The 27,703-nt window shown below is 40.4% G+C and overlaps 1 protein-coding gene and 2 long non-coding RNA genes across 4 annotated transcripts; 2 read left to right on the forward strand and 1 right to left on the reverse strand.

The window, feature by feature from the left end:
- The first annotated feature begins 177 nt into the window (after window positions 1-177).
- LOC144013628 (uncharacterized) lies at window positions 178-3,285 on the forward strand. The gene is made up of 3 exons (XR_013282290.1): window positions 178-563; window positions 1,005-1,235; window positions 1,502-3,285. It is a non-coding gene; the product is annotated as an uncharacterized LOC144013628 (long non-coding RNA).
- A 914-nt stretch (window positions 3,286-4,199) lies between these two features.
- Window positions 4,200-26,569, forward strand: pard6b (par-6 partitioning defective 6 homolog beta (C. elegans)). Of its 2 annotated transcripts, none has more exons than XM_077512719.1 (3): window positions 4,200-4,549; window positions 10,766-10,988; window positions 22,058-26,569. In XM_077512719.1, exons 1-3 carry the CDS (start codon window positions 4,487-4,489, stop codon window positions 22,963-22,965), a joined length of 1,194 nt encoding a protein of 397 aa, XP_077368845.1. In that variant the 5' UTR covers window positions 4,200-4,486; the 3' UTR covers window positions 22,966-26,569. The 2 variants fall into 2 exon arrangements, with proteins under 2 accessions (XP_077368845.1, XP_077368844.1); XM_077512718.1 differs by having other exon boundaries at window positions 4,203-4,549; window positions 22,055-26,569.
- On the reverse strand, window positions 8,238-9,572 carry LOC144013630 (uncharacterized). Its single transcript, XR_013282291.1, has 3 exons — window positions 9,278-9,572; window positions 8,634-8,864; window positions 8,238-8,362 (listed from the first exon to the last, which is right to left on the reverse strand). It is a non-coding gene; the product is annotated as an uncharacterized LOC144013630 (long non-coding RNA).
- Window positions 26,570-27,703: the final 1,134 nt, after the last annotated feature.

Genomic DNA, 27,703 nt, shown 5'->3' on the forward strand with positions numbered 1-27,703 from the left:
AGGAGGAGAAGGAGAGACAGACGGACGAAGGGGGAGGGAGAGGAGGCCTCATCTGCAGTGCTGTGTGCAGAAGGAGCGCTTAGCAGGCCTTCCGTGGGGGGGAGGGGATCGGGGGAGGAAACGGGGGAGTCACAGGAAGGTGAGAAGAGGGAGGGGTGAGTCGGAGGGGCTGATAAAGAAGAGGTGATGATGAGATGAGCAGGGGAGTGGAGCGTGGCGCCCCCTGTTGCTGCAATACGCTCATAGTGCTTCTGTGTACTGTATAGGTCGCTTGCACATGTCGTCACTTCCGCCTCGGATTTCTCGTAGTCGCCATGCTGGGTGGCCTCCATTTACGTAGCGATTCGGTCTAACACGTATCTATCACGTTTGTTTTCTGCGTTTAAAATGGTACATTGTTGCTGCATCGTTGGCTGTTCGAACAAAGCCAAGGGGGAAAATGGTCGGTCTTTTTTCCGAATTCCGAAAATAATTAGGAACCAGGGCCTGGAGACAGAGGAGTGCGGACTCCGGAGGGAAGTCGTTACTTTGGGCTCGTGTGTGCAGCGATCACTTTGTGAGCGGTAAGCTTGTTTACCTTTATTTAATGCATGAGGATTAATAACGTTTCGACCGCCCATATATGGGCAAGTTGCTTATGTTTTGGATTCATGAGCAAGCAAGTTCGGTAGTACAAGCTGGCTAGCGGACGTTAGCCGAAAGCTAACATCGAACATTTTCACCCAAGTAGTGCCAGTGCAAAGTGTTTACTGCTGAAATTGGATTGATTAGTCTTGGGCTTTTAATGCCGATAACATGTTTTTTGGTGGCAAAATGTAAACTTGGGAAAAAAAAAGAGACAGAAGGGGCTGATGCAAGAAAACAGACTCCCGGGGGTGATGCAAGAAAACAGACCCCGGTAGCCTACACATCATGCTAAAGAACTTATTCACGGCCACCCTACTGCGGTAAAATAACCAGTCTTTCCATATTTTATTTGTTTATATATTTGTTTATTTTAACAGGTCGCCCTGCGCCCGTTTTTCTGTCCAATCATCCCGACTGGGCTCCAACATTAAAGTTGGGTCCCAAGTTACAACATCTATGTCTCAGCCCAGTCGGTGCCAAGATATGAACGTGCACAGGAGAGACAAGCAAAGAAAAGACGACTCGAAGTGGCAGAGATTGTTGCAGTTATGCAGCCAGATGGCTCCAGTAACCTGTACCCTCAAGTACTGCTGACATCATTGACTCTGGTATGCCACTCAGAATTCATTACATGATATATTGTATGCATGAGTGAATGTATGTGTTTGTTTGTGTGTGTACACGCACCTTATATTTTAGAGACATTTGGAAGTGTTTATAGAAATAAGTATTTGCCTGTAGCAATGTTCATACATTAAAAAATGCAACAAAATGTGTACATTTCTTTTACACTGACAAAAAAAATATACATATATATTAAACCTATTACTGGTACCGTATTTTTTTGTGATTTTTTATTTATTTTTTTCTTTAGGGATCTCATGCCACACCGACTTGATTGCCAATGACATGATGGAAACGAAGGCGAGCATCAAAGCATTGGAGGAGGACAACATGCGACTGTTTGTTTGGCGCTAATAAAGGCAGCGTTTATACAAATTCTATTGTTGGGTTTGTTTACAAAGCTATACATAATACAAATGACAGGATTTGACTCAATGTGCAATATGGTCCCTCTTAAAGTAATGGCATAAATCTCTATTATTTCTAAAAGCACAAAAAATGAAGTGAATAATGATTAGATGTAGTAATTTCAGGGTTAAAAATTGAACTGTTAATTAATGTAGTTTATTTTAGCACAGGTGCCTACCATCCTGAGATGACGGTATGATGTAATGTTGATGGGGTACGCAATGACTTTCATTATGCTATGTACAGAGGAAAAAGTTGCTCTCTTTTAAATTTGTTTAATGTAAGACAAGTACCAGTACTGTGTTACAGTTTTCCCAATAATCCTTGTTTCACACTTGTCACAAAACCACTGTCCTTTTGGCAGTCTAGATTGGCACACCAAGTGATATCATTTGATTTTACAATCTGCTGCAGCACAAAAAACTACTTTATTCCGCATCTTTGAAGTACATGAGCAAGTGGTAGGTGACAGCGGCTGAGCAGGAACACTGGAAGTCCACTGCTGATCTAGTAAATGCTCTCCCGAGCAGTTCAGGTAAGGAGGGGATTTTGGGAAAAAAAAACTCTGGCTTTTCCAACTGGCCAAAACGAGCGATCTGGGTGGACTCGCTCAATCACACTTTGTCCACACCACAAAGTCGCAGAAGTCCCGTCCAGTTAAACTCATCTGTGCCTGAATCTGAAAATATTACAAACATTGTAATTAAAATATGAAACATAGAATTAAATAAGAAACTACAAAAAGTAAAGCAATACATACCTGGTAATAATATTGGTGTTGTCGTGACAAGTGATGGGAATTGTTGCCATCCGGCACCAGACAGAAATTGGGTGTTGTGACAGCCTCCTTAACCGTGAGATCATAAGAAAAGCTGTCAGTATGCTCAGTAGTTACCATGAACACGTTTTATTGTACTGGAAACTGAAACTAAAAATACGTCCTCTGAGAGTGGTTAACCTTAACCATTTAGAATAAGTTGATTAAGTAACATGTAACTAGTGAAAGGGTAGCATTAAATTTAATTAAGCCACGGGGAGCTGTGCATAGTTACTTTTTATTCTTATACGCTCTGCCATATTTGCCTGTTATAAAATTGTTAGAAAAACCACATCAGGTAAACCTAGCTGTGCATGTAAACACAATGATAACAGGAAGCCTGAGAACAAATCAACATTTTTGTGTGCAGAATTACCAACACCATGTGGTTTACTTACGTGCAACAGCAACCGTTTCTTCTGATGCGATGTTAAAGTTTACACTCTGTATCCACCCGCTTACAAAATAATTGTAAGCCTCCAGGGATTTGTTGGCGTGTTATGGAGCATGTTGTCAACACGAGGTAGGGAAAGATGTCCAGAGATGTCACATTTGGCCAGCAAGCTTTCTCCGTCAAAAAAAAAATCACCCTTGGTCAGGACGTAATTAGGATCAATCCCGCCACACAGAGACACCTTCTGCCTGTATCGTTGTTTTTGATCTTTCGGTAAATCGTGAAAATACTGCGAAAATTACATCAGGTTGATAAGCTCTACCGTGTAACTCGCGAGTGTACCTTGTGAACCGGCGGACACCCAATATGGCGGCCGAAGGAAAAACTCCCATGATGCATTACGATGTGCAAGCGACCTATTGGTTTGAACTGTACTTCCTGTGACAATTTCTTATACACCCCCTCAAGCATTTTTTACATTTGTCACCCCCTCAAGCATTTTTTTTTTTACACTTAGGCAGTGTAAAAACACTAAAACATTTTTTTAATGGGAAAACTGGCATCGGGTCGGCAGAAAACTAATTTTTCTTAAGACCCCAAAAAAAACATCTTTGTTCAACTCACATTGCATCGCCAAAGATATCAAGCTAATTTTTTTTTTACCAATGGATAATATGCAAAAAATATATATGCTCTATCACATCAATGTACATGTTATATAAAGGTATAGTAATCTTTATTACATTGTCGCGCCTCATACGGCTAACCCACCATCTTTCTGCTACGTATACCCGAAGGAGACAAACTTAGCGAGTGTTACAATTTGTGGTAAAGTTGCGAAATGTGGTCTCTGCGGTACCGAGTGTGCGTGCTTCAAACACTTCAAACATAATCATTGCATTCTAATTGATCACCACTAGATGGCAAAAAAAATTCTACACACGGCCTCTTAAAACATCAATAATAAGCTTTCAATTTAAAACAACTTAAAAACAAATTACAATGCTTTATCCATCATGATCATTCTGAGTGTTCCCCAATCCCTTCTCATGCAATAGACTAATCAATCTTCTTACTGTGTATGTGTAGACTTGATTCAAAGATGATAGGTTTGTTGTGGGGAAAATGAAGAGGATCTATTCCAATGGAGTGGATAAGGCATGAGGAAAACTATTATTTTATTTAATTAAAAAAATTTTTTTTTTAAACTATCAAAACTGTTGTTATTGTGCCGTTTTGTCCACCAGATGTCACTGTACGGCAATACAACCACAATAGGAATACTCTTATTTTGAAGTCAACCAACGAGAAACTTTTATTTTGAAGTGCCGCGGCACGAAAGAAGGCAGAGAACACTAGACAAGAGTCATACCAGACGCTCGCGCACTACTAGTACAGTAGCCGCTACCAGCGCACCGCTGTCCGGCCGTGGGCCAGCCAGTATGACGGGGAACAAGTTGAGGAGCTCCAAGGATGCTCGACGGTAGCTAGTCGTTGTATATCTTCGACGGACTTCACGAACGTTTACGCCAGCCGGGCTTTTCCACCTTCCCCCACTGGAAGCGTATCGGACGGATTCGGCTCTTTGGGTCCGGAGCGGAGGTGCGCGGCGAAACATGAACAAGAACCATCGAGTGCCGAGTAACCGTTCTCTGAGTGCCGTGGAGGTGAAGAGTAAGGTGATTATCACAACTTGTGTCCATGTTTATTTTATTTTTTTCTTGTTTGAAATTGTTGCTGCTGGTACAATGACATCTTCCACTCCACTCAAGGCTAATTTAGCTTGGCTAAAATATGAAGTTGTAAACACAAATGAGCAAATGTACGCTCATACAAAGTTAACCGGAGTTGGCTGCTAACTTGCTAGCATGAAATGGTGGGAATAACCGTGGTTTGGACTCGGCGCGAATAGTTTTTGAAAGTGCTCGCTTCGGTGAGTAATATCACCTGTCACTACGTCCTCGAGCTTCCTCCGCCCTCCAAATATTGACACATGTCGATTGTCGAGTTTACATTATAGCGCGTTGACTTAAGTTAGAGGGTGTTGTTTTTCAGGCGCCGACAACATGCTAGTGAAACTAGCTCGCTCAGTGGCTGTTTTCCTGGAGTGCACAGGTGTCTTTGGGCCCGCAGGCTGCTGCCACCTTGCGCGGTAGGCGGCCTCACCTTGGGCGAGGAGGTTCTTCCGGCCACGGGTGGCCAAACTTTTTTTTTTTTTTTTCTTGGTCAAGGGACGCATTATGTTTAGAAAGGGCAGATAGACTCGGGTAAATAGATTAAAAACATAATAAAGTAAGAAAGTACGCCACATATCAAATTTTCCCTATTAAAATGCCATTAATCTATTTCAACACGGAGAAGAAAAAACATTAAAGTTTTTGTTTCACATTTTTAAATAAGAAAAATAGCACTGTGTTTATTGTATAAAAGAATTAAAGAAAACATGGTTTTGAATGGATAGTCTGCGTGACGAGTATCTGGCCGTGAGTTGTGGCAAACAGCAGCCCCTCTAGAGTGTTCTTATTCAAATTTTCCTGTTTAATAAATAGCGGAAGCTGCTTCAGCACCTGCGGCTCTCCTTGCCCACATGCCAGAGCGGAATAGTCTCGAAATTGCTCAATTTTATTTTATTTTGTTTTATTTTTACTTCACTCGAGCAGCAGTGAATAAATCAGAATAAATCATTAATTATCAGTGCTTGTTAGTTGTTACTGTATTGTTCAATAAAGCAGCCCTGTAAAACTACCATGTGATGTCATTTTAGAAAGATGCATTTGTTTGGATTTGGACAGGAGCCATATTTATTGGCTCTTTTCAATGAAGGATTCCACGGTGGCCAATTTCGTCTGTGGTTTATCGTCACTGATATTCTTGTGATGAAAGAAAAATAATGCCCAGTTTTTTCACCGTCAGAGAAGTGCAATTTTTTTTCCCCCAATGTGATAGGTACCGGTTGTGTATCTTTCCTCTCACATATAGCGAAGGCAGCAGAGAGAAGCCCATCTTTTATTTCAGTGGAGGCTAACAGTAACCACAACACTTAGTACTCCTCATCAACACCTCCAATGGGACTCTGTGCTCACTAGCAGCCAATCTGCTGCCTTCAGATTAGGCAGCAGATTGATCCAGTAGGACCACAGTGATTACCACATTAGTCAGAAGACTGCTATGTGTTCTCGGCTGAGCACGCACAGCCTGAACATAACTGCATGGCAACCGTTCTGACAGCCTGCTTGATTGGGTTAACAACAGTATTTTTTATTTGATTATTGTGAGCCCCACATATTTGAGGTTCGGCTCTTGCAAATTTGTGTGTGTGATGTGTGTGGGGGTGTGTGTGTGTGTTAGTTGCAAAGAAAAAAAAAACCCGTCTCGTCACAGTTTTTGTGTTTAGGCCAAAAACAATAAAGATATTAATTTGCTCCCATCTTGGTTTAGGTTTAATTCATTGATAGTGTTTTTTTGTCCTTGAATGCACCTTGTACGCAGTTAAGGTAAAACTGATTGTTGCTTCACTTCTGATGCTGCTGCAAAATGGAGAGACTACTTTGCTGTTATAATTTTCCTGTATTCCTAAACGTTTATTATTGTGTGTAAAAACCAAAAGTTAACTTTAATGGCTTAATAAACTTCGTGTAAAGGGTTAGTGCGCATATTTGTATTGCCATGTGTCACATTAGGCTACTTTGTGATCATGTGTTTAGCTTAGTATGCTAGCTAATGCTATAGGTCGCTTGCACATCGTAATGCATCATGGGAGTTTTTCCTTCGGGCGCCATATTGGGTGTCCGCCGGTTCACAAGGTACACTCGCGAGTTACACGGTAGAGCTTATCAACCTGATGTAATTTTCGCAGTATTTTCACGATTTACCGGAAGATCAAAAACAACGATACAGGCAGAAGGTGTCTCTGTGTGGCGGGATTGATCCTAATTACGTCCTGACCAAGGGTGATTTTTTTTTTGACGGAGAAAGCTTGCTGGCCAAATGTGACATCTCTGGACATCTTTCCCTACCTCCATAACACGCCAACAAATCCCTGGAGGCTTACAATTATTTTGTAAGCGGGTGGATACAGAGTGTAAACTTTAACATCGCATCAGAAGAAACGGTTGCTGTTGCACGTAAGTAAACCACATGGTGTTGGTAATTCTGCACACAAAAATGTTGATTTGTTCTCAGGCTTCCTGTTATCATTGTGTTTACATGCACAGCTGGCTTTACCTGATGTGGTTTTTCTAATAATTTTATAACAGGCAAATATGGCAGAGCGTATAAGAATAAAAAGTAACTATGCACAGCCTCCCCGTGGCTTAATTAAATTTAATGCTACCCTTTCACTAGTTACATGTTACTTAATCAACTTATTCTAAATGGTTATGGTTAACCACTCTCAGAGGACGTATTTTTAGTTTCAGTTTCCAGTACAATAAAACGTGTTCATGGTAACTACTGAGCATACTGACAGCTTTTCTTATGATCTCACGGTTAAGGAGGCTGTCACAACACCCAAGTTCTGTCTGGTGCCAGATGGCAACAATTCCCATCACTTGTCACAACACCAATAGTATTACCAGGTATGCATGGCTTTACTTTTTGTAGTTTCTTATTTAATTCTATGTTTCATATTTTCATTACAATGTTTGTAATATTTTCAGATTCAGGCACAGATGAGTTTAACTGGACGGACTTCTGCGACTTTGTGGTGTGGACAAAGTGTGATTGAGCGAGTCCACCCAGATCGCTCGTTTTGGCCAGTTGGAAAAGCCAGTTTTTTTTTCCCAAAGTCCCCTCCTTACCTGAACTGCTCGGGAGAGCATTTACTAGATCAGCAGTGGACTTCCAGTGTTCCTGCTCAGCCGCTGTCACCTACCACTTGCTCATGTACTTCAAAGATGCGGAATAAAGTAGTTTTTTGTGCTGCAGCAGATTGTAAAATCAAATGATATCACTTGGTGTGCCAATCTAGACTGCCAAAAGGACAGTGGTTTTGTGACAAGTGTGAAACAAGGATTATTGGGAAAACTGTAACACAGTACTGGTACTTGTCTTTCATTAAACACATTTAAAAGAGAGCAACTTTTTCCTCTGTACATAGTATAATGAAAGTCATTGCGTACCCCATCAACATTACATCATACCGTCATCTCAGGATGGTAGGCACCTGTGCTAAAATAAACTACATTAATTAACAGTTCAATTTTTAACCCTGAAATTACTACATCTAATAATTATTCACTTCATTTTTTGTGCTTTTAGAAATAATAGAGATTTATGCCATTACTTTAAGAGGGACCATATTGCACATTGAGTCAAATCCTGTCATTTGTATTATGTATAGCTTTGTAAACAAACCCAACAATAGAATTTGTATAAACGCTGCCTTTATTAGCGCCAAACAAAAAGTCGCATGTTGTCCTCCTCCAATGCTTTGATGCTCGCCTTCGTTTCCATCATGTCATTGGCAATCAAGTCGGTGTGGCATGAGATCCCTAAAGAAAAAAATAAAGCAAAAATCACAAAAAAATACGGTACCAGTAATAGGTTTAATATAGTAAAGTAGTATAGTTTTTTTGTCAGTGTAAAAGAAATGTACACATTTTGTTGCATTTTTTAATGTATGAACATTGCTACAGGCAAATACTTATTTCTATAAACACTTCCAAATGTCTCTAAAATATAAGGTGCGTGTACACACACAAACAAACACATACATTCACTCATGCATACAATATATCATGTAATGAATTCTGAGTGGCATACCAGAGTCAATGATGTCAGCAGTACTTGAGGGTACAGGTTACTGGAGCCATCTGGCTGCATAACTGCAACAATCTCTGCCACTTCGAGTCGTCTTTTCTTTGCTTGTCTCTCCTGTGCACGTTCATATCTTGGCACCGACTGGGCTGAGACATAGATGTTGGAACTTGGGACCCAACTTTAATGTTGGAGCACAGTCGGGATGATTGGACAGAAAAACGGGCGCAGGGCGACCTGTTAAAATAAACAAATATATAAACAAATAAAATATGGAAAGACTGGTTATTTTACCGCAGTAGGGTGGCCGTGAATAAGTTCTCTAGCATGATGTGTAGGCTACCGGGGGTCTGTTTTCTTGCATCAGCCGCTTCTGTCTCTTTTTTTTCCAAGTTTACATTTTGCCACCAAAAAACATGTTATCGGCATTAAGAGCCCAAGACTAATCAATCCAATTTCAGCAGTAAACACTTTGCACTGGCACTACTTGGGTGAAAATGTTCGATGTTAGCTTTCGGCTAACGTCCGCTAGCCAGCTTGTACTACCGAACTTGCTTGCTCATGAATCCAAAACATAAGCAACTTGCCCATATATGGGCGGTCGAAACGTTATTAATCCTCATGCATTAAATAAAGGTAAACAAGCTTACCGCTCACAAAGTGATCGCTGCACACACGAGCCCAAAGTAACGACTTCCCTCCGGAGTCCGCACTCCTGTCTCCAGGCCCTGGTTCCTAATTATTTTCGGAATTCGGAAAAAAGACCGACCATTTTCCCCCTTGGCTTTGTTCGAACAGCCAACGATGCAGCAACAATGTACCATTTTAAACGCAGAAAACAAACGTGATAGATACGTGTTAGACCGAATCGCTACGTAAATGGAGGCCACCCAGCATGGCGACTACGAGAAATCCGAGGCGGAAGTGACGACATGTGCAAGCGACCTATTGTATTGATGAGCAGTTGGAAGGGGGAAGGGGGGGACAGAGGTTTCGATGAAAGAGACAGTTACTTACACTGATGCCTTTTGATTAATGTGCATTGTCCTAAAAACAACAACAAAAATATCCTGTTCTCGTTAGCCCCAAGGTCAACATGAATATTCTACAGGCCTGTTCTAAAATAGCTCACCAGTGATGCTGACTTGATATTGATAAGAATTAAAACTGAAGAAAATTGTTCACATTTTATTTGTATTTAATTAGACTTAACATGGTACACATTTCTTAACTTTGGCTTGGCAATGGACACGGCACGTGTATCATGGACTCAACCAAAAAGAGCGAGCGATTGTCCAGTTAATTGACTGTCTGGTTTTACAATATTTTGTAGAATGAAGTTGCTGTAACTAATTTGCTAACTGCTTGCTATTGTGCAAAACGTGATCGTTATTTGATAACATGTGGTGATGCAGGAGCCAAACTGCTTTGAATCAGTCTGTATTATTTCCTTTAACTGCATAGTCATCTCGTGAGACCCCTTGTTGAGGTGGCACTATCTTTAGTATATGTGTCACAAAGAAAAAATATGTGCAATATGCAAAGGTCTCGTGTGAGTAGTATGACTTCTTGCATGACAGCAGTTTGAATCCACAAAATTTTGAGCAACGTCAGAAGCGTACCACACATTATCTCATTGATAGGATCTTGGATCCAAGGTAAGAGAATTCTGTTTACCGGGAAAAATATAAATATATTTTTCTTCTGAACTCTGAAGTAAAGAAATCCAAAACCTAGAGTCACTTTCCTTTAGCCACATGCTGGGTAATTGATATGAATAATTAATCACATGTGGTGTGTCATATGGACCATGTGGGTGGATTGGATGGGCTTGTAGACCTGCAGCCCAGTCTGCTTCTGTTTTAAGGTATGCATAGTATTTTGTGTATCATAAAATTCGCACTGTGAAACCGGGGCAACTGTTCACCCCAGCTTAAACCTTGAAAATGTGACAAGTGGCCACAAGGTTCTACATAACAATGAAGTTCACTGACACAAACCTCATAAATAAAATATGAAATCAAGATGTTCTTTATTTTTAATTTAATATTCAATCAATATTTTGCATTTTATCCACTTTTCATCCATCTTTTTACCGTTACGTTTTCATTATGTGCCCCTTTTCTGCCCCCTCACAGTTCGGTGCAGAATTTCGCCGTTTCTCTCTGGATCGCTCAAAGCCAGGCCGCTTTGATGAGTTTTATGGCCTCCTGCAACACGTGCATCGCATTCCCAACGTAGACTTGCTGGTGGGCTATGCCGACGTGCACGGTGACCTGTTGCCCATCAACAATGACGACAACTACCACAAGGCCATCTCCACCGCCAGCCCTCTCCTCAGACTCTTCCTGCAGAGGAAAGGTAAGAAGAATGCACACAAAAAGTGGGAACAAGTTCCACCTGTTCATCCTGGATCCAATTTCCTGTTGAAATGCAGACTTAAGGCTTGAGCTGTAACTTGCAATTGAACACTTGAGAACTATGGAATAGGCCATTGAGAAGGAACATGTTTTTTTGTTACAAAAACAAAATGTGATTTTGTTGCTCATTTGACTGCACACTGCTGACGGAACGTGGAAAGGAATATGGACAATAACAATATATTCACATATTCACATTCCTGCCTTGCGTGGGTTGTGTCAGGAAGAGCGTCCGACATAAAAATTGATCAAACAAATCATGAGAGTGACTAGCTGTGGTGATGATTTGTTGGGGAGCACCTCTCACTAGATAGATCTCCTTTTTACTGGGGCTCACTGTAATTGTCTTTATTACCGTACAATGACAATCTGCAATCATGGGATGCTACTGTTCATAGTTAGCGACTGAGCACAGCATAACACTATTACGAACTCTGTCGCTACCCAAAACAGCAGAACCTACTGCACTATGTATCGGTCTCTTGCATTAAACTGTATAGTCTTATTGGCTGCCACACGGATGTTATAAATTTAGGTGCTGTATTAAAGTCATCTGAGAATAGGCTACAGCTCAAGGGTGTCAAAAATGAGGACAAGCACTATAGGTAATGGATGAATGGATGAGTCACTCATTGTGAACTGTTCAATGCAAAGTTTTGTTTGGTTGTCTGCATGTTGTTTAAGCTGTGCCACTGTGCCATATGACCCTATAGAAGCTAAGCCACTTTGTCATGAAGGAGATTAGTTTGGGTCAGTGTGATGCGCTGCATGGGACCGTGTTTCAATTACACGCTCCAGACAGAAGCACCACATGGGCCCCTACTGCTGCAGACTTATGCACACACACACACGCATGCACGCACATACAACATGGCACACAGTTGTCACATCTGTCACAAGCCATGCCTTTCAAGAACTGTTACACAACACAGGAGAAACATCCCGCATCCCTAAACTACTTCACTTGTAATTATTGAGAGCAGTTGGTTAATGCTAAAGAAGCTCTTTAGATGCAGTGTTAATTAGCTGCCTGTCCTTGAAGAACAGTTCTTGCAATGAATTGATATAAGATGTTAGTTAAGATATTCGTTTGACGATCTGCTTTTAATGGTACAGTAGATGCAGCATAACATTGAAAATTGTTTTATGTCACCTTATTTTTCAACTACATTTGACAACCAAAGCAAGTTGTTGAACTGCTGCAAACGTATCAGAGATTTAGTTTGAAGTTCCTAAGCAGGTTTTAACCACTATTTAGACTTTGAACCCTTGTGGGTGATTATGTACAAGGTGGTTGGATGGGATGTAAAAGGCTATTATTGCACAAGAGGGGACCTTTGACAAGCCTGCACTGTAGGCCATATTTGACCCTTTGTCAGTTGTAAGTAGTCCTGCAAATAAATTACATTTGCATGTTGCGTGTGAGCTACCATCGAGTCTTGGCACCTTAGATTATTTTTGGAATTGTTCCTTAAGTGCTATATTTAGAAACTTTCTAGCTTTGGTTTTCGCTCTTGTGCTTGTCTGCAGATGTTTGAACTGATGGACTGAGGGGTGTGTGTGTGTGAGTCTGTCTGCTTGTGTTTCAATAATGATGCCATTGTTTTTTTTGTTTTTTGTTTTTTTTAGCTGTACATTGGGAGCTAGCCTGCTAGTTTTGATGCGTCATACAGCAAGTAGCAGCGTGTTATAGCAAAAAATGCTTTCAGCTAGCTCACCCTGATATCTCTCTGCCATTATTTGCTTACCCTCCAAGCCAAGCCCTGCACTCGTGAACAATGACTCAGTGACTATTGTGCCAGCCATGAGGTGCCCGCTGTTTACCTGTTGTCATGGCAGCAGAGGAGAAAGGCACGTTTACAGATGGATTTAAAGGACCGAAGTGTTTTTTTTCATTGTTTAGAGGAGCTGCAAAGCATGTTGGGAACTGTACTTGTCAACATTTGGCTCTCAAACAAAAAACGTATTCCTCCAACATTAGTTCTTGTGCCTTATGTATTCTGTTTGGGGAGTGTGTGTGTCAGACACACTGAACTAGAACCAACATTACCTAATTACATGTGACATAAATGGTCTAAGTGTGAATTAATCTCCTAATAATACATTGTCCATTTAGACTAAAATTGTGAAGTTTTGTAATTGAGTTGTACTGCTTAGTGCAAACATTACCGAATGCATGTTGTCCATTTTTAATTTCTTTGACATTTCTGTGATATCCCAAAGCTGATCAGAGAAATGTCATAGTAAGTATTGTCTTTGTCTGTGTCCGTCATCCAGAATGATTTGTTACAGTTTCCAAGATAAGCTCACTTTTCATTCTCTGTCAGGGTGTGTGTTTGTTTGGTAGTTCATGTAGTTTCAGTCCTTGAAAGGCACACCAGGAAGGTAGTGGGAAAGGTATCAGGAGGGACAGGAATGTTTGCTTATCCCAGCTGGGCTTGCCGCGGTAATCACTAACCAATGAGTCATTCAGTCGAAGTAAGGGGGCATATACGGTACAGTGGGGAAATTACTTGTTGGACAAAGTCTAAATGTCCCTGCAAAGACAGCGCATGATGTAAGGCAAAGTGTGAGCAAGTATCATAATAATTGTGTACGGCAGATTGGGCAGAAGTAGTATGTTTTTCGATTTTGGCCTTCACAAGTGGGGAGGAAATAACATTGTAAAGACTACGACAGTGAACCTCTGCTTAGTCATGATTGGCCTATGCGATGGTGTTTAGAGTTTTTTTCCTTCTGTGGAACCTATCCTCAATTTTGCTCAGCCGAAAAACTCAACTATTAGTGTTTTTGTGCTCTTTGTGAAGCCTGCCTACTAGGGAGGTAGTAATTGGTCTAAAGGAAGTAAGTTGATGGATGTGTGTTGTGGAGGAGCTACGTTTAGCCCAGGTTGTTGGCAGAAGTTACGGAAAGTTTGCTGCATGTGTGTGCATCTATTTGGCTGAAGCTAAGAAACGATGGAATTTTCGTTACTTAATGACAATGCTTGTCTTTGCGGGTTCCAAATGAGTGACGTGCACGCCAGTGTCCTTGTACTTCCGATGCTTTTTCCAAAATCAAATCATCTGATGAAATTAGTATGAGTTGGTATTAAAGTGTTTGGGGATCAAAGTTAGTGATATATTTATAGTATAAACTATTGATATAGGCGGTTATAAACATTTTTGTTGTCGTGAATCACTTACTCAGTTCCTATACCCTGCAAATAGTGTGGGATTACTGGATATAATATGTGCATATAATAACTGATCCATGCTGGAAATAAGCCACATTCAAGAAGGTATCCTCCATTATGGCCTTCAACTTTGAATTCATTGGTGTCTTACACTGTTACCACGGTCTGATATCACGCTCTTCATGGATCCTTCCAAACTCCAAGATTGTTCCTGACATGCTACACGTAATAAGCAGTGGATTCACAGCACCCTAGGAAGGAATGTGTGGAGGAGGAACACATTTTAGGGCCTAAAAGGAGTGATGGACAAGAGGATAGAAAGCAAAGCAGAGTCAACATTATTAAAAAGGGTGTTAATGTATGAGGCATTGTTTAGGGTTGGCAAGTAATTAGAGTGGAGAAAGGAGAGCAAGTGCAATGTAAGTGTGATTGGGGAGAGAGAGAAGGGAGGATAGCGGGAATAGTATTAGTGAGGGAGGAATGTAGAGTGAGGCCCAAGCTGGGGAGGGTGCGAGAGAAAAGAGAGAGCAGAAAAAGAGAGAAGCGAGGGGGTGCATTTTGGGTGGAATGTGGCCAGTCTCAGATCAGCTCTCCAGGCCAGATTAGACAGGACAGCAGGTCAGACCGGACCCTCGCTGGAGAGCCTGGCTGCAGCCAGAGGGGTACTTGCTGACCGAGACAGGGGGTGAGTTGTTGAGACAGGAAGCAGACCAAATGTTTTTAACCCCTCTGAAAGCTAGCTCCAGTTGCAGCAGGACAATTGGGGAGTGTGGCTTTGACAGAAAGATGGAGGCAAGGGGACTCTCCTTTATTGGGACTGTCAGAACTTCTCCGCTCAGAGTTGATAAAGAATAGATGAATACAGAAACTGGGTGAATTGGGTCAAACTTGGTAAACAAGCCAACATGCAAAAAATGAAGTAAAATGTTGTGTTTCATGCATGTTTAGCAATGTCCTGTTAAAATGAAAAATTAAAATTTCGAGGCAACTCAACTCATTTTACCCATCTCCTGACTGATTGATTACATAAAGGAGAAATATCATCCAATTCCTTTTTTTTTCTTCACACAAATAAAAAGGAGCTCTCAAATGTCTTAACATGTCTTTGGCATGCTTTTGTCAAAATGCCCCAAGGAGCAAGAATTGTACATCTGATTATGCATAATTTTTCTTACCATGGTCAAATTGGTTTGTTTGTCTCAAGTACTGTGCCAGCCCTCATCCTGTCCATATACTGATAAACCATTGACGAGTCTGGCTTTCATTATATTGATAACCAATAGCTGGAGTATTATTGAACTGTATTGTACTACCGCCTGTAGGGTATTAACTCATTCAAACAAACAAAAAAAAGTTTTTTAATACTTTGTCCTTAACTCCCAAAAATGTATTCACACTTTTTTTTTTTTTTTATGTTATGCAAGAGCATACAGAAGGCTTTGATGCAGTTTCTGACATGGTGGCAGCAGAGTATGAGATCAGCCAGTCTCATGTTGCAACAAGCTCTTTTTGCCAGTGTTTTCACCAGTAATGTGAATAATGATGATGCTTAGCTATTTTCCAATGCTAATTGCTGCCAAACGGAAACAGATAGAAACATACTTTTTTTCCTGATGAAAGAAGAGGCGCTAATCTTTTTCTTTTGGTAGGTTCCATGTTTTTATAGCAATAGAACACAATATTCTGTGGGCTTCGCAAAATCAGTCAAAATACGGTAAAACGGAATGAAGGGGGTTGCTTCAGTGAAAATGACTGGGAGTGAATGAGTTCATAATAATTGGGGCCACTCCATGCGTTTGAAGTCTTAGTTCTGGTATGACATCACAAAACAATAATATCCCTAAACCCACGTTGACAACCAAAGATTAGGACAATATTATTAGAGGCTCATGCTGGTAGCACTGTTAGCTAACACTGATCTGTATCAACACTGCAGCTTTACTTACCTTTTGTCTTCGACGCTACATTAACATTCTCCTCTAACTCCTTGTCACCTTTCAAAGCGTCATCATTTGAACTAATGGCCAAATTGACACAATTTTCACCGGATTTCAGTCAACAAATGTAAATGTTCTGTTCAAAGCCCCAAAGCTTGAATTATGTAATCACTCGAGATTGATGACTGTGATTGTGAATTCATGAGTGGAGCTATATAAGAAGCAGCCTAATGATCAGAACCACAGTCCATTGAATTAAGGATTTAATAGAAGATTCATCAAACTGTCAGCAACTTGGCACAAAAGAATTCTGGCTGGTCTTTCCCCTCACACAGTTCATAACCACTCTTTGTGGTTTTCATTCTGTACCCATTTGGCCTCACCGCTCCTCCTCTGATCTCCATCTTTCCACTTATACCTCTTACCTTATCTGCAACATTTAAGGTGCCATTTATATTATCTGGGCTGTGAGGACGAGGTACTGTTTGTTCACCCACCCCAGGAATAGCAAACCCATGGGAATGTACTTCTTTTCAGCGTTTATCACCTCCGCACGCTTTATTCCCATCCTCGGTCAGCATTTGTTATTTTTGTGCCTTCGTGTCTCTCACGTCTTGTATTTTGCACTCACTCTGCTTTTTCTCATCTGCACAAGCTCAAACTGGCAGACACGCACATGCACACGGTACGCACGCGCGCACACACACGCACACGGGCGTTGTAACACTCTGTGTCAGGAACACCTCGGCACAGACTGTAGTGAGCGTTCAGGCTTGTCATCAACAAACTCGACTGTTTCCAGAACACCACAACCTTCAACTTCTTGTCTTTATGTGTATGTGTTTTTCTTACTCAGAACGAAGCTTGCCATGAGTCATGTTTGGATACTTTGCACTACTTTTTCACACGCGCATACGTAATTGCATTACTTTCTTTAAATGCTCTTATTTCCTTAAGTTCAACTCCACTTAAACCAAACTGTTAATTGTGGTTCGGTTAATTCCATTCTCAAAAGTCATGCAGAATATTAACATGACTAATACCATATAATTTCCAGGGTTGAAACAGACTGGCACAATATTCACACTCACTCTGACCAGCATATTTACTACGGCCTAGGGTTGGGTTTAAAAAAAAAAATATATATATATATAAAAAATTTTTTTTACGAATGATCGATATTGAATCGTAAAACCATGAATCGATTATTTTCTTTTCCCCATAAATTCACAAGAAAATATAATTTTTTTCTGTATCTTTACTGTTTTCTTGAAATTTACTGTCCGCATACAATACAATTTTAAAGTATTTTCTTACATTTATGAAAGACCTGACTTATTGCACTTGAAGACAATTATGAAAATATTGTCTTCTCATCCTTACTGATGTCAATGTTTGTGTAACACAAAAGTGATTATAACACGTGTTACTTTCATTAATAAATCAAATCATTTAACCGGCAGTTACTGCCTCTGCAAAATTTAATTTGGAATTTAATGTTTGTGGAGTTTTTATCCTGTCCTTAATATTTAAGAAAATTGATGTTCCATAATTAATCAATATCGGATTGAAGTGAATCGAATTGGGGGAAAAAAAAATCAAAATCGAATCAAACTGAACTCTTGTGAATCAAAATTGAATCGAATCTGGAAATTAGACTCTACTAGGGCCCAACCAATTAATCGGCCTACGCTTTATAGCCCTTCCAACATCTGTAAAAATCATCGACAAATTAGCCAATGTTGATTGATTTCTTTTCCTTTCATGTACACCAACCATTTCCGATGTTTTTCACAGGTAATGATGATCTCTCTCTCGGTATGTCACTATTTTCCACACAACCTAAAGTCATGGTTTGTTTAAAAATTATAAATGAAACGTAAAAAAAAAAAATCCAGCATAAATGTGACAGTTAACTAAGGAACCATACTATTGTGAACTGAACTTTAACTAAACTTGACATAACAAATTACCATCAACTTAATGTCTTGAATTGTGTAATTCGTGCTTTAACTGCATTCACATCCTTTAAAATCATCCTTTATGTAAGCTGTAGTTCATTTGAAGCATGATGCGCATACATAGCGTGAGAGTAGACCAGAGTGGCTTCTTTTCCTAAGGCAAATTTGTCTCTTGACGTCCCTTTTATGATGGAAAGAAATGTCCTTTTAATTCAGAGCAGAGAGGAATGACCAAGCTTGACTACGTCCGTGCACAGTGCACACGTGGTCGTTGGCGGCGGTGGCAGCTCGTCATTTTCTTCCCCGGCGCTTCAACTTCCGTTGCTCATCGCTGACTCTATTCAACTGTGTGGGGGAGTCCAAGCTGCCACTGCATAGTTGGAATACCGGACCTGTGCACAACCATGACAAATGTGCCACTTAGTTTGAGGTGGGTGGGCCACTGGTACTGGGGTCAATGAGCTGTGTCTGTTGTGCAACTTCAGGTGTTGAGAAGCTTCTCAATGCTTGGTTTAAAACCCGTATCCACCCGCCTTCATTTTCAATTACACAGGCGCGCACTGGCTTACATGTCCGAGTTAATTATAAACGTTGATGGCTTCCCTGTGACATCATCTTGGACACGGCCTAGTCTCGCTTCAAATCTGCCTCCAGTGGCAAGAAAAACAGAGCGATGTAGGGAACCCCTTCCTTTTCATGTTTTGCTATTCATGAATTAATTCAATACTTTTGTTTTGGGCTCTTTCTCCTGGCTAATTAAATTGTTTATAAAAATAAAAAAAACTTAAGCAGTCTGTGTCAGGGTTATAGTTTTTGAATTTTCTTTATAGTATGTTTTGAGTCTTGAGTTGTTTTTTTTTAAAGTATTCTAAGTATTTTTGCAGTAAAACCAAGCAAAAATATTTTTAAAAACAAATACAGGGAATGTGTAACAGTCCACAGACTTTGAAGTACAGTTAAGTGCATTGCTGCTGCTTCTAAAGTTAGATGCATCACAACTCTATGGTCTTAAATGTAGGATGGTCTCTCTTTCCATTCCTTGTTTGCCAAATTGCCAACCTGTAATGTGAATTTGTGGCTTGAATTCCTGTTAGTATTTCATACATAACGCTATACAAGCCACTTGTCCACTTGCTTTATCTCGATTCATAGTCAGATACTGTAAAGTCCTGCGAATAAGACACATATAAAATGATCCAAAATTGTCCCACCGTACGATACACAGAATCATAAAAATCATTCCTCCCTAATTGCAGTTTCAAAATAACATTGAAAACATTTTCAGTCTTTCAACCAATGCCCAGGTAGAACAATGCCAAAATGCCTTTTTTAAAACTTGGCTTGTGACCGTTTTGAACCTCTGAAAGTTTGTGGGTGAAACACTGTAAAATTAAATTCGAAAAAATTGTTGGCTTTTTGAATGATTTAATATGCTTTTTGGAGATTCAAACCAAGTTTTCAGGTTTGCAAATATTTTTTCAACGTTTTGAGAACGTTCAGAGTTTACAGGTTTCAAAAATGGGAAACAAATCAATGCCCAGGGAGAACAATGCCAAAATGCCATTTTTGAAACTTGGCTGGTGACCGCTTTGACCCTCTGAAAATTTGTGGGTGAAACACTGTAAAGTCATACTTTTAAAAATGTGTGTCTTTTCTTATCAGTTATTTTTATTTTAAAGCTTTTTCAGAGATTTTTCAGTCATTACAAAAATATTTTTGGAGATTCAAAACAAAAGTGTGGAGATTCAAAATAATTTTTTGGAGATTCAAAACAAGTTTTCAGTCATATAAAAATGTTTTCAGAGATTCATACCCTTATTACGAGGTTTCAAGTATTGGCAGGATTCTGATTCCATTTGCCATTTGCTGTCGAGTGAAAATGACATCACAGTTGCTCTGTGAGCTGTGATTGCTGTCCATGATCAGGTGCAGCTGTGCTGTCAAGTTGGTGTGTATGGTGCTCTGGTAAAGTGGATACTATTTAAAGAATGTACTTCAGGGCGGCGTTTCTTTTTTTAGACTTTCAAAAGGGCTAAAACCGAGGAGTAAAAGTGGAGGAAATTGATTTAATAGTATTTTTGGATCTTTGTTTAAAAATAACATGCACAGACACAAAAAGGGTAATTTGTACAAATGAGGAATAATGGTTTAAATGAGCTGAATGGAATCTACGACATACCTTGAAGGTCAAACCACAATTCGTTGATTGATGCACACGGAGGAGTTAGTGAGCAGGAGGAGATGGCGTAGTACAAATGCAACTAATAGCAACATTTGAACAGCATTCAACCAGGTTTTTCACATTGGTATACTCCTGTAAGCACAATAATTCAGACTGTTCAAACTGTTATGTTGCACTTGTCTTCCTTATCCTGAAAAGAAGACCAACCAGTCGGACACAACATGAGCTTCTTTTGTTTTGTTTTTGTTTAACGCTATCACGCGTTAAAACATAACACACGCCACGTCTTTTGACCTGACGTGTGACTATAGCTAGCCAGTCAGCAGCTAGTGTGGGAGGCTAACTTAGCACAGTTAGCAGTCGACATCAGTGCAAACTAATGCACTCAAATGCATTAAACCGTCAGTGCTGGGAACAAAAACATCGCAGTCAGTGAACCCGGCACCCTGTCGTCAGGTCTGGCCTTTCATATGAAGCACATAGAGTGGATGCGCAGCATGAAAAGGAAGTTATGTAATAGTGAGATGAGATGTGTAGCGTGTGCATGACTGTAGAACATGAACAACACCCACCTTTGCCCTTTTTTGTCGCATACTGGTGCTTTATGGCGCTGTTGATTTGCATTGACATGTAGTAAACAAATGAATGACTTGAGTGTGTGACTCTTTATCAGCCACCTGAATAAATGTCATCAAGATGACTTGCACACGTGCACAGGCTGGGCGTTGACGGAAAAGAGTGGAACTTATACAGCTGTTAATATTTAGCTCCTGCTGCTGTTTTTCTAGTTAACTAGTAGAGAGCGAACTTCCTGCCTTTTTCTACCCTTTCACCCGCTCTTCTTTTAAAATGTTGCCATACCGGGTTAAAGTCTATAAAAGCTCATTGATGACAACCCAAAGAGCTGTGTTGGGTGTTGGGCCACTTGGAAAAATATCCAACAAGTACTTTGGACTACCGACAACAGCTGACTGAATTTCAGTGTAGCTTATTGACACTTGTCTTATCCCATTCAAAATCTGTCCATTTTCTGTAGCCCACATCCTGGTCAGGGTCGCGGGGGAACTGCGGTCAATCCTTGCTAGGGGTGTGCTCAAAAAATCAATACGGCAATACTTCGTTGCGGGCCTCATTACAATACACGTATAGATACGCAGGCGTCAGAATCGATATTGCTCATTAATTTTAAATAGGCAGTTAAAGCAAGGTTACTTGCGCAGGAACAGCAGCCTCTGACTCTGTTCATGCACTAGGCAGCGTGTGCTGGGAGCGAAAAAGAGACACTGGTGCCTTTGCAGCTTGCATTGCACTTAACAAGCAGAGTCTTTGAAGTTAATTGCCTTCAATTAGTCCACATGTCGCATGAGCGCAGCGGAGTGGGGGAGCAGCCGAAAGGGACACGAGTGCCTTTTTTAAAAATAGCCCACCAGTGATTGGGTAATGTGTCTTGCTCAGAAAAAAATAAACAGAGGAAGAATATCAACATTTATTTACTTATAAACTTAACATGGTACAAGTTTCTAAATGTGCCAATTATTCGACATTTTCTTTAAAAACAAAATAGAATGTTACATGAAAAAAATGTTATTTCCCCAAATATTTCAAATCAGCACATTTTAGAGCTTTAATTGCAATGTCACAAGTTACCTGTGATACAACTAGCCCCCCATTCTTCCCCATTTACAAAATACTCTGAAAGTTCACTAACAATTGTTTATTCTCTGCCCTACCCTTCTGTTCTTTATTTTGCAGAAGAAGCGGATTATACAACTTTTGGTACCGATTCGCTGACGAGAAAGAAAAACACAGTTCTTTCGGCGGTTCTTCTCCGACCCGACGCCAACAGGAAAAAGCCGCCGGTTATCATCAGCCTCCCGAGGGACTTCCGTCCCGTCTCGTCCATCATCGACGTGGACATCCTGCCAGAGACGCACAGACGCGTGCGCCTATACAAACACGGCCAGGAAAAGCCTCTGGGCTTCTACATCCGCGACGGCTCCAGCGTGCGGGTCACGCCGCAGGGCTTGGAGAAGGTCCCCGCCATTTTTATTTCCCGGATGGTTCCCGGCGGCCTGGCGGAAAGCACCGGCCTCCTGGCGGTGAACGACGAGGTTCTGGAAGTGAACGGCATCGAGGTGGCCGGCAAGTCTCTGGACCAAGTGACGGATATGATGATCGCCAACAGCCACAACCTCATCATCACCGTCAAGCCGGCCAACCAGCGGAACAACGTCGTCCGCGGCGGGGGCGGCGCGGCCTCAGGCAGCTCGGGGCGGTCCTCGGACAGCGGGGCCAGCTACTACGGTTACTCGTCGTCGGCCGGGCTCGCCGCCAGCTCCTCCGCCCCCTCGCACATCATCCAGAACTTCCCCGTCGGCGAGCTGGAGAGCGACGAGGACGACGAGGACCTCGTCATCGAGACGGGGGGCGACACCGAGCCTGTCAGCCGCACGTCGTCTCATTACAGCATGCCCCCGCTTCCTCGCTACGAGCCGCACCTCAACCTGCGAGCGTCCGCCTCGCCGCCCCTCGCGGTCAACGGCGCCGTGCTGGCTCGCGGGAGCAGCGGCTCACTGAGCAAGGCCGGGTCCTCCACGCCGTCGCCTGACAGAGCCACGAGTAGGCGGAGTCTCGAAGAGGACGGGACTGTAATAACACTGTAAACTCGCCACGCACACACTACAATTGAGTACTTCCGCACACTCAGTACGTTTACATGACACTGGCAAAATAATTTTTTTGTCCAGCTGAAGAAACAAAACTCAACAGACTTCCTTGACACCAATTCAAACCAATCAGACAGGTAAGAGTAACATGATGTGCTCATTCTATGACTGGGTAGATGAGGAAGAACAAAAATAAATAAATTGAATATAAGTCAAGTGTACAGCGAGTACCAAGCATACAAAGATCTTGATCTATTTTGTGACAGAACAACCAGAAAAAAGGCCACTACAGAGGTGTAAATCAGGCATAGCTCCACCTATGGCAGTGCTTAAAGCCACAACCTATACAAGGATAAAGCAAGTGGTCCATTTCACAGCCGCATGCAAACGTACTGAGCGGACACTTTGAGAGGAAGTCGCGGACCAGCCATTGACGCAAATGACTTTGACGGAGAAGCACAATGACTTGTAAATATTTTATCTGGACACAAAGCCTATTTAAATGTTTGTACGTCCTAACATTTACACGTAAAACACCACACCTCAGACTGTCGTGCCCACGCATGTGTGCCATTGTGGCACCACGGATGGCTGCAGGCACAACACACACACTAAAGGTGTCACTCCATTGAAGAATCTCCCTTCAAATCCAGGTAATGCACCTCATTCCAAGCCTCCAGAAGCAGTGAGCACTTACCTTTTTTTCCCCCCCTGACGGTTCTTCTAGAGGGCAGAAGTGAGCCTCGGCGCACCCTTGTCTTATGAATCGATGAGCGTTTCCCCAGCAACACACTAATAGACACAAACAGGACTTTTTTTCTTTACTTTATTTTATTATTTTATTTTATTATTTTTTTATTTTTTATCATGACAATGATCCACGAGAATATTACAGCAGTCACTGAGCAAGGCTGCCTTTGCAATAATAATAATAATAATAATAATAATGATGATGATGTTTGTTTTTTTTTTTTTCAAGGACAAAACCAGTCTGGGCCTTTCAGCCTCTGATTTTTTTTAAGCTATTTTAATGATCGATGGATCAAGAAGCGATTGATTTTAATAACTAATGTCAGCTACTGATCTGTTAAAAATATACAATAATCAGGCCTGTATTTACAGTACAGTGGAACCTTCGGAGCAGTATTGTGCATTAAATTAGTTTAATGTAAGATGTTTGTCGCGAGTTTCCTCCAAACCCCCCCCCCCCAAAGATTGAGAATGACATTAATTTTTACAGTACATTTCTTGTCATGGTGAAAATGGCTCATTTTAAGGGCGGTTCTAATAATGCAGTGAACCAGCCCACTTTCCTCCTCCATACTGCATAGTATGAACTGTTTGTATACAAGCAATTATAGTCAGTCTTCCATAATATGGCCACTTTAAGGTTGTAAATACTGGAGGAACCTGACTTAAACTGTTCCAGGGTAACTGATCATGTTTCAAGTTAATTTGTAACCGTCGTACAACTGATTTTTTTTTTCTTCCCCGATTGTTTTGGATCCTCTGTCATCATTGGCACACTTAAAAAAATAAATAAAATAAAAATAGTTTCCTTATTGTTACCAATTTATGATCTCAGCCAGGAAAGCACCATGTTCTTTTGTTGCTACCTATCATTTCTCCTTCTGTGGCAGCATCACAGAAGCAAAAGACGCAATAACACCAAAGAAAAAAGCAAAAACAAAAAAACTTTTTGAGTTAATAATTGAAATGCTCACTGAGATTAAGTGTTGCACCACCACTCACGATGAAAGTTGGACCTCCTGCCTCCAAGCATTCCGGAACAATTTGGAATCTTTAGGGTCCACTGTATTTGGGATGATTTCTGTTTCTGTTGCTGCATATTCCACGACAGCTATGGCCACACATAACAAATGTAAATGTTTTTTCTGTTGATCACAACCACCCACCCTCCCACACGCTCAGTGGGATGTGTTCTCATCAGTGTTTCAATTCTGTTTTATTGCTGTAATGTCCCGTCAACAGGGAAGTAGACACATTAACAGCATTCCATAATGGGGATTTGGACCGGATTGAAACATTTGATTGCAACACTGTAACAAACAACATTGTTTGTTTTCAGGCTGTTTTGATCCCAGATAATAAAAAAATAAAAATAAAAAAGTAAAATAGAAAGTTAAATTTTTAAAGAGGCAAAATGGTGTTCACTGTGTTTTTCACAGCTTTACACTGTGTCCTTGACTACGGAAGCGTAAACATTTTTGGCTGGCGAGTATGTTCGAAGATACTCGCAAATATGTTTGAACACTTGCAAATATGTTCGAACATATTAAAATACGTTCGAACATACTCTCAAATACGTTCGAACATACTCGCAAATACGTTTGAACGTACATGTAGGCTACATGCTACAAAGTTAGCATACCTTCCCATAATGCCACGGGATATTATTTGTACATGCGCGAGTGAAAACAAAACCCTGTTTTTTAAGCATTTGGGCCACATTACCAATTCATTAGAAAATTAAGTAGACAAAAAACAGTGTTTATTCGTAACTTTTACGATTAATTATGTTTGCCTTGCATGATTTAGGTTCGTCATTTTTTTTACTCGCGCATGCGCAAATAATAAGGTATGGTAACTTTGTAGCATGTAGCCTACAAGTACGTTCAAACATATTTCAATACGTTCGAACATATTTACGAGTGTGTTCAAACATATTTGCAAGTATGTTCAAACATATTTCAATACGTTCCAACATATTTACGAGTATGTTCACCAGCCAAAAATGTTTACTCCACATTGACAGCGCTACGCTTCCGTCCTTGTCAAATGGTATGTTGTGTGCAATTCAACAGCCTCCACATGGAAGATGGGGAAACGCGCAAAAGAAATGTTTGTCCTGCTTACACACATCCACACACGTTTCACTTTTGCAAAATGCTTATTTCTTATGACTGCAATCAAAGACTGTGATTATTTTAGACTGGAAAGACTTTTACTTTTAATGTTTGGCCTTGTGTGACACTGTGATGCCATCTGTCATTCCAGTAGTAAAAAAGCAAAATTGATTATAAATTATTGTATTTAACGGCACGACAGGACACTGGGATTGTAACCGCAGAGATACTTATTTATTATCTAATCATGTCCTTTCTGGAGTATTTTCATTCTATGTACGCTTTTTATGACTTTATTTTTTTAACCAATACGTTTTATTTTGATATTTTTGTTTGAGAAAATCTCATGGTATATGTATTTGACCACTGGAGATGATTTTTAGTAGCTGACTGTTGTTTGTGCTTAAACAACTTAATTTTTTGGAAAACATACTTTTCTTTTTTACTGTGAATTCTTATTTTAAAGAACCTTTTGATATTTGAGTCTTCTTTTTTTTTTTTTTTCTAAGAAGTGATTGAGCTATGGCGATTGCTTGTCAGATAAATGCTATGGTTTATATAGATTTGTAATGAAGATTTGTCAGTATTTTCATATTGATGCTTTAAATGATGTACATTTTTATTACGTAGTGAATGAATACATTGTAAGACTCTACTGGAGCTGTACGAATAAATTTATGTAATGTAATTGTTGATTTGAGGAGCTGTATAAAAATAATAAAAGGTAATATCTAGTAGGTGTCGGCTGTCTACAGTTTGCTTTTGCTGAGTTCTTAAATTCACCAGCCGTGTTTATTGGTTTTAAATTTTGGCTTTCTGGCGCCATCTGCAGAACTTTTGACTTTACTGGAAGAGCTGCAACGAGTTTTTTTCAAACCGCCCGTGGTCTCAAGGTGACACGTCTCGTTTTTATTTTTAGTTCTTAATTCTGTTCAACAATTTATGTAATTAGGCTAATTTCAACATTCTATTCCAAATGCTTTCCAAATTGTAAAGAGAGAGAAAAACAAAACCCTCACCATTCAAGATTGCTGTTCTTCACATCAACAAATGTGTACAGTTACAGGACCACAAATTCCATCAATTATATGCGGATTTTCGCTATTTGCGGCCTGTCCATATCCACCGCAAAAAGGTGGTTAACTGCAGTGGTCTGACGCATGATGTCGCCAAACACAAATTAACCAATATTGTCAACTTAGCCTAACATTAGTATAACAAAAGCTAATGCTGGTCGCACTATTCTCTTGTGAGGACAAGCGGTTCGGAAAATGGATGGATGGATTTATTATATTTTATTGGTCACTTCAATTACTGTCGTTTTTGTAACCTACAACGCTTTGTTACAGCTGCTTCATAGATACACCGCGATTTAATTTCCTTATGCAGAGTTGTGCCGACTAAGTAAATAAAGGTACCAAATGTGTTGAGATTTTTATAGTGAACTTTACGTCAGAAGTGCTCTTCATTTACCATTCTTTACTGGGTCGCGCAATGAGATTGCCAGAAGGAACATCATATGGCATACATGTTCCATCTGGCAATCTCCCTATGTTTGACACATGAAAATAATTATTACCATGTTTGTTCTGTAAACTACAATAAAGTAAAAAAATAAATAAAAAAAAAACTGGGTTACGCCGTAATTACGTCATTGCTGTCGCATAAAATTAATCTACGGAAACACGGTCACCTCGTGTATCTTTCGCAATAAATATTGAACTAATAAATTATTATAGTACAGTGTACCCTTATTTTTATCGTACACGAACAAATGATAAATCTTTACAAAAATAAAACACGAAATTGAGTTGAGTAATCGTAGCCCGGATTGAACGCCAACGCCACGGATATGACGTTACACACGT

Source organism: Festucalex cinctus, chromosome 2 (assembly GCF_051991245.1).
Source record: "Festucalex cinctus isolate MCC-2025b chromosome 2, RoL_Fcin_1.0, whole genome shotgun sequence".
In the NCBI taxonomy this organism is placed as follows: Eukaryota; Metazoa; Chordata; class Actinopteri; order Syngnathiformes; family Syngnathidae; genus Festucalex; species Festucalex cinctus.